This window comes from Vespa mandarinia, chromosome 17, assembly GCF_050613455.1.
Source record: "Vespa mandarinia isolate Hongniang chromosome 17, ASM5061345v1, whole genome shotgun sequence".
In the NCBI taxonomy this organism is placed as follows: Eukaryota; Metazoa; Arthropoda; class Insecta; order Hymenoptera; family Vespidae; genus Vespa; species Vespa mandarinia.
The window spans coordinates 4,040,001-4,047,500 of record NC_140826.1 but is presented as its reverse complement, the minus strand read 5'-3'; the positions used below and the strand labels follow the sequence as shown (position 1 = coordinate 4,047,500).

The 7,500-nt window shown below is 34.4% G+C and overlaps 1 protein-coding gene across 11 annotated transcripts in view; it reads right to left on the bottom strand.

The window, feature by feature from the left end:
• Nucleotides 1–7,500, bottom strand: part of LOC118443474 (cell adhesion molecule Dscam2) — a 203,105-nt gene that overhangs the window by 48,783 nt on the left and 146,822 nt on the right. For all 11 annotated transcript variants that reach the window (XM_035870519.2, XM_035870522.2, XM_085662194.1 and 8 more), the window contains one exon: nucleotides 2,839–2,988. In XM_035870519.2, the coding sequence (XP_035726412.2) occupies nucleotides 2,839–2,988 (150 nt within the window). The remainder of the gene's footprint in view (nucleotides 1–2,838; nucleotides 2,989–7,500) is intronic.

The following is a 7,500-nucleotide window of genomic DNA, read 5'->3' as shown; positions in this document are numbered from 1 at the left end:
ATGAAATAAATGAATTTATGATAAAGTTTCGTGAACGTTAATGAGGTGATAAAATCAAAATGAGTGATTAATACGTCGACGGAGTTCATTTTTAAAGAGAGTCCCACACTTTCTCTCTCTCTCTTTCTCTCTACGCTCGTATTTTACAACAACAACAACAACGTCATTGCTCTTTTATTTCGTATAATTATGGTTCGAACGTGTTGTAACGTTAGGTAGGATGGCATGATTAATTGACGCAGGAGCTCTTTGGTTCTGTTTATAGGAGGCTTGGATGATATGCACGAACATAGTACAATATGTTCATCTGGCGCGTTTGGTATTTCATCTTTGTTGCGTTTCAGAGTAATAGCACGAAGAGCAGCACACACATATATACGAACACACACACACACATATATATACACCATTCCAATATGGCAACATCTTGGCTTGCACTTTCATCATTAGCCATCTATTGTTCCAAACACACTCATCTACGTTCGACCCATTTCATGCCTTATCAATCAGCATCTATGCTATGGTACATAGAATCGAAGTGCCTCAATGACGGAGCCTTGAAGTCTCTGCATCGTTCTCGTACTTCTTCGCGATAAGATCATCAAACGCAGCTTGATTAGGAAGATACTCGACATTTCCAGAGACAATTATTACGATATATCTAATGGCACTTCACACGCGCCATACCATTTGAATCTGTATGAAATATTCATTTTCCCTTTTCAAATCAAACATAGAATGGGATTAAATAAAGCGAAATTTTTTATCTCGTTTTCTTTTTTTTTTATTTCTTTCTTCCTCACGTTCTTTTTTCTTTTTTTTTTTTTTTCCATAATAAAATAAAACGACAACGCGCACAAACGAAATCCTTTTTTCGCACAACCCTTTTTTTTCTTTTCTCGTCCTCTTCTTTTTTTCCAATTTTTTTCCATTTTTTCTTTTTTTTTTTTTTTTGGCACGCTTCGAAAGGTGCCAAGGTGGTGTCAATTTGATAATAATTATAGGCATTCGTTTGTAAATAAATATTACGCCGAATATCGTTTCCAAAACACCAAATAAAATATATCGTATCATCGGTTGTAGTAGAATATTGCACGTGGAATTTTCAATAAACAAGCGAATTCCAATTGCGAATACAAAAAAAAAGAGAGAGAGAGAGAGAGCGCACGAGACCGGATGGTACGCGACGTAGCGAAGCTTCCGTTTGGTTTCTAGGTAAGCCAGGAGAAGCATATTTTCGAGGATACGCGTATCACGTATATTGTTTACGAGTCGTAGATAGTATTTCGTCGAGGCTGTACTACGGGACGGGGGACGAGGGCGAGGGCAAGGGCGAGGGCGAGGGCGGGAGGGAGGGAGGACGAGTCGACGAAGCAGAACGCGGACGTTTCGGCCATTAGCATTTCGGACCGCTCATGATTTATTCATGAAGAAGGCAAGTTGCGTGGATTGCGAGAGGGATGAGGGTATAGCGTTCACGCGAAAGAGTGAGAGAGAGAGAGAGAAAGATATATATATATATATATATATATATATATATATATATATAAAGGGTGCTAGGAAAGGTGAAGGGTGGGAGAACGTGTAACAATGCATTATGATTTACCATGGTAAAAGGTATAGTATGCGTGAGAAATTGTTATATATACGTGAACGCTTAAATAGACGTATGTATGTATGTATGTATGTATGTATGTATGTATGTATGTATGTATATACGTCGAAACGAGAATGGATATTCTCGAGATATATTTCGTATAACTAATTTAATATTAAATTAGTTTAATTAGCCGAGTTCAATCCACTCGTGGACGATTAATGAAATAAAAAGGGAAATGGTTATAATTAGATTAGCAGGTAAACAATCGTTAATGAAGATAAAAATTTTAATCCGTGATTTTTTTCTTTTTTTTTTTTTTTTGTACTTTTCATTAGGAAATATTAATCTTTCTGAAGAAATTAAAATTTTCTTAAATTTTCATCGGAGAAATTTCGAAAATAAAAAATTCGAAAGTATACAGGGATACATATGTGCGCGCATACATACGTACATATATATATGTATATAATAGACACATACACACATGTATGTGTGTAAGTAAGAGGAAAGCAAGAGAGTTAATCATCATTAAGCCGTGAACAGAATTTCCCTTCATGCTGAAGTCAAATAGAGGAAGTCAGGAGCCAATTTTGGATTATGTAAAATTTTCAAGACGTCAGCGAAGTCCCAGACGAATATATACCTTGTCGATCAAAGTTCGTCGGATATTTATATACGATCTAGAGGAAGGTATTATCCGTACGATCGATTTATTTTTCTTTATTATAATTAATTTTAAAAGTAAAAAAAAAAAAAAAAAAAAAAAAAGAATAAACAAAAAAAAGTACTTCAATAATTCGATCCTATGTCGCTATGTGATCGCACGCGTGTAAAAAAAAAAGCGAGATTAAAATGTAAAACAATAAACAAAACAATGAAAAAAAAAAAGAAAAAAAAATATACATATATATATACGTACAGAGACACACATATACACGTATGTAGGATATACGTGTAAGACTTATAGGACAGGTGAGAAACGTCGTGTCAATTCAGAAGAAGAGTCCCTTTTTGTCGCATAACGAGAGGCAACATTTTGCTGAGATCGCACATTTAGTCTGCGGGCATTAAATATGCAGGTCCTCGAAAGTCCCTTTAAGCGAAAAAGCAGGGTTGACGGCGTAACCGTACGTGCCTGTTTAAGGACTGCCTTCGAAGGTGGTTACGACGGATGGGAGAAAAGGGAAGACTGGTTATACATACTACGACAGGTGAATATGGAATTCCATGAAACTTACCGGTGACCACCAGTCGTGCATACGACGAACTTTCGACGGTGTCGCCGGTCACGTGATGGACGGTACGACATCGGTAACTTGCATGAGCATCGGTGGAAGTCACAGAGAAGACCAGAAGTTCGCCAGTTGGTAACATATGGTATTTGCCACCTGAAAGCAAAAAAATTAAACCAATTCGATTACAACAGAATTCAGAAATAGCTTTGATTTTATATCAGTTTTTTTTTATTATCACTATTATTATTATTATTATTATTATTATTATTATTATTATTATTATTATTACTATTATTTTTTCTTTCTGAATAATAACGCAATGACAAATTGTCATTCGTTCATTCTTTCTTTCTCTCAATCTTTCTCTTTTTTATTTTTTTTTATGTCTCTCTTCCTTCTCCTCCCCTTTTCTCTTATTCTCTTTTACCTTTTTCTTATAGCTACCTGCTCTTTTTTTCTTTTTTATTTTTCATCGAGATCGATGGCTCTCTCTCTCTCTCTCTCTCTCTATCTCTCTCTCTTCCTTTCTCTCGGCATCTCCATTTCACACGGTACCTCTCTCTTTCATCGTATGTCCTCTGTATTTCATCAATATGCAAATTTTATTTTAACGAAAAATCCACTCCACTCGCTTGCCGACGTTTGCGACTCGGCAAAATGCAGCTTGACCGTGAGATTCTTTCAAATGGGATCGATGATTTTTTTACAAATAAAAAAAAAAAAAAAAAGGAAAGAATGCCATCCTCCATATACTACGATATTTATCTCGAAATTAAAGGACAAAAAAAAAAAAAAAAGAAAAAAAAAGAAAAAAAAAAAGAAAAAAGAGAAAGAAAGAAATGAAGAATATTGCCGACCCAATCCAGAGGACCGCGATTGATCTCGTGTACGCGTACAGCTTATATATTTTATTTTTATTACTTGTATTCCAATAATATCGTCAATTTTCAAACGATTTTTTTTCTATTTATTTTTAAAATGTCTATGAAGGAAAATGAAGCCGTTAAGCTTGGCTTCGAGTGATTAGCTTCAGCAGTCTTTGTGTGTTGTTAAGCCTCAGAGAAAAAAAGACAAAAAAAAAAAAAAAATGCACAGAGTCGGTCGATAAAATCCTGAAAAGTGCTGTGTAAATTTCAACTACGAGTTTTCTCCCACTCCTGTCTCCCTCTCTCTCACTCTCTCTCTCTCTCTCTCATCGACGTCGTGTTTCTTTTCCTCTCCTATTTTATGTCTACTGGCATTGTATCTTTTCACGGTAGTATTGAAAATAGTAACGTAAAAGAGACGAACGTGTAATTAAGCGGATTGCGTGTAAGCGGAGTGCGAGAGAGCTCGCTTTTACTTGCTCGCGAGATTTAACGCTTTCTATGTATTGTCTTCTATGTAAATGTGTTCAATGAACACACACACACACGCACGCATATATATATATATATATATATATATATATATATATATATTGGAAAGTAATATTATACCGACGTGAGACTAATTAAGTGAACGACGTAATGACGAAGTTATCAGGAAGAACGACGAAAGGATATTCATTAATTAGAATGGGTATTATCGTAAGTATAAGTAAATTATATTTCATGTAAACTACTTGATAATAATATCGTTTAAAAGAACATACAGATTATATGATTATATTAAAAATGGTAATAATTTGAGGAATAATTTTTTTACGCGATATTTCATACACATACAAAAAAGAAAAAAAAAATAAAGTCTACTTGATACGCGGGAAATTCGAATAAACAATAAACGTGGCAGAGTCAACAAGTAGGAGATAAGTACTTGCGTACGTGTACGTGTATCTATATTTGAAAGTTGCAATGGGGGGAAAAAAAAAAAAAAAAAAAAAGAAAAAAAAACACAAAAAGAGAGAAAAAGAAAGGAAAAGAAAAGAGGAAAAACAAGAAGGAAAAAAAAGGAAAAAAAAAGGAGAAAAAAAAAGTAATGAATATGAGAGAATAAACGTGGAAAAAAAGGCTTCGAATGGCGCGTAACGAGTTCACAATAGTTCGAGTCGATATCTATCGAAGTACAAGGGTGGAAAGAGAGAAAGAGAGAGAGGAGGAGAGATCGATGTGTTACCACGAAATGCGACGGACGATGAAAATTGTTGGGGCAGAGCGCGAACTCGATACTGCTTCGAGATAAACGCTACCTTCGATTATATTTCCTGCTATTTTTCGAAGCGACGAATACGTGCGTCCGTAACAATGCTTGCCTCTATTTCTTTCTCTCTCTCTCTCTCTTTCTCTCTTTTTTCGAGAAGCATATCGAATCGACGCCGATTACACAATTCCGACTATCATCGATATCGAACAACACGGGCCGCGAATTCTTCGATACTTTCGAATCGAGTACTCGAGTAATATCGCGACAACTACTCGATTTAAATTCCAATCGATTTTAAGAGGACATGCAAATTAGGAATTGATATTATATTTTATAAATATCCATTTATATTGTAATTTGATAAAAATGCATTATAATGAATGAATGAATGAATGAATGAATGAATGAATGAATGAATGAATGAATCAACCAATCAATCAATCAATCAATGAATCAATCAATCAATCAATCAATGAACGAATAAATTTACGTGTATGTGTATATATATATATATATATATATGTGTGTACGAAATCGAAAAAGTAAATAATAAAAAAAAAAAAACAAGAGAAAGAATAAGAATAAGAATAAGGAAAAAAAGAATAGAGGTTGGATTACTCGAGAAAGAAAAATTCCCCCTTTAATTATTCGCCCTTTTATTTTTGTCCCTTTCTCCTCCTTCCCTAAGGGATTTAAAATCTTGATATAGACGAAACGCAGAGAAAATTTTCCAGAGGTTCGTCGTGTGAATGTATAAGTGTGCGGGTTGCGTGCGACAAGAATTACTTCGTGAAAATATTTTTATTCTTCCCGCCTCGAGCTATGGCAGCAGTACCACTACCAGCAACAGCACCAATAGCAAGTCAGAAATAGTAGAAATAACGTCAGACTCGACGTTAGCTCGCGAGAATGACTGCATTTTGCGAGGATATATGCATCCAAGTGCATCCTCCTTCTTCTTCCTAGTTCTCTTCCTCCTCTTTCACCTCTTTCATCTTCTACTTGGTAAGAGGAGCGTCGATATCTCGACACGTGCGCACATTTCAACCCCTCACGCTTTATTTCCAAGGAAATTGCGTGGAATTTCAGGAACGTCGAAATGCACCATGAGTACAAGTTAGCATTCTCGTGCGTATATATGTGTCTGTCTGTGCGTTTGCGTGTGCGTATATCCCAGAGCGCGTATATCTTTGCGTGTAAAGAATAGATGTGAGAATTTCCCTCTATCTCTCTATTTCTCTGCCTCTCTCTCTCTCTCTCTCTCTTTCTGCCTCTCTACTTATCTGTCTTCTCGTTTTAACCTTACGACCTCGAAGTCAAAAATTGTACCTTATCGATCTCCACTCAACTCGACAAAAATATCTTGTAACTCTTTCATAAAACTTGTCTATCTTAATTACGCTTTATTACTTTCAACTTATACATTAATGGAATTATGATAAAAATAATTGCTAAACGAATTATATACCTGGAGAGAAAGAGAGACAGAGAGAAATAAACTTATATAGATATAATGAATTTCAATTACTTCAATATATTATTATTTATTAACATTAAATTACGTATGTTGTAAGTAATAATAGAAGAAAATTAAAAAAAAAAGAAAAGAAAAAGAAAAAAGAAAAAAGAGAGAAGGAAAAATATCTCAATCCAGTTAAAATATCCTCTCAATTATTTACTTCAATAATATTTTTTTGTTTTGTCAGATAATAAATAAAAGCGTAATACGTATTATAGGGAAAAAAAAAAAAAAAAAAACGAAAAGAGCAAGTGAACTGCGACGATATCATCCCTTAGAGCATTGCTCCAGGGGGTTAAACGAAATCGAGGACGTGATCCTTTTCCATCCATCGTCAGTGAATTCGTATAAAGCTGAAGCTCGAGCTATCGAGTCGTATGCGCGAGACCATCGAGAGTCTCCCTTTTTACTTCTTTCCTTCCTTCTTTCTTTCTTCCTTTATTTCCTTCATTCTACTTATTTCCACGAGTTTCACCATTTTGATATTTTCTATAAAGAGAATGGCCGAGTAAGAAGAGGAAGAAGAAAAAGAAAAAGAAGAAGGAAGCTTTGCACTTGCATAAAATAGAAGAAGCTTTACATTCTTTCTTATACGACCAAGTAAAAGGAGAAATATGCTGTGCATTTTCTCTTTTTTTCTCTTTTTATATTTTTTATTTTTCACACACACACACACACACACACACACACACATATATATATCTACGAAATAGATATAATAGAAATAGAACATTTATTTTGTCGTACATATATGTATATACGTACGTATGTGAATGTATGCGTGTGTGTTTGCTAATATAATGTATAATAATGAGTGTGAATAAAATACAAAGATGAATGAGAGATGATAAATAATACAGACAAGGATGCACTAAGTATAAATTTAGGAATAATATACAATAAGAGAAATTTTATACGTCGGGTTGTAATGTTATGAATGTGCGTACGAAAAAATGCAGTAAAGTAAAGTAAATGAGGATGAAAAAAGAGAAATTAAGATTAGTACGAAAGAAAGAAAAGTG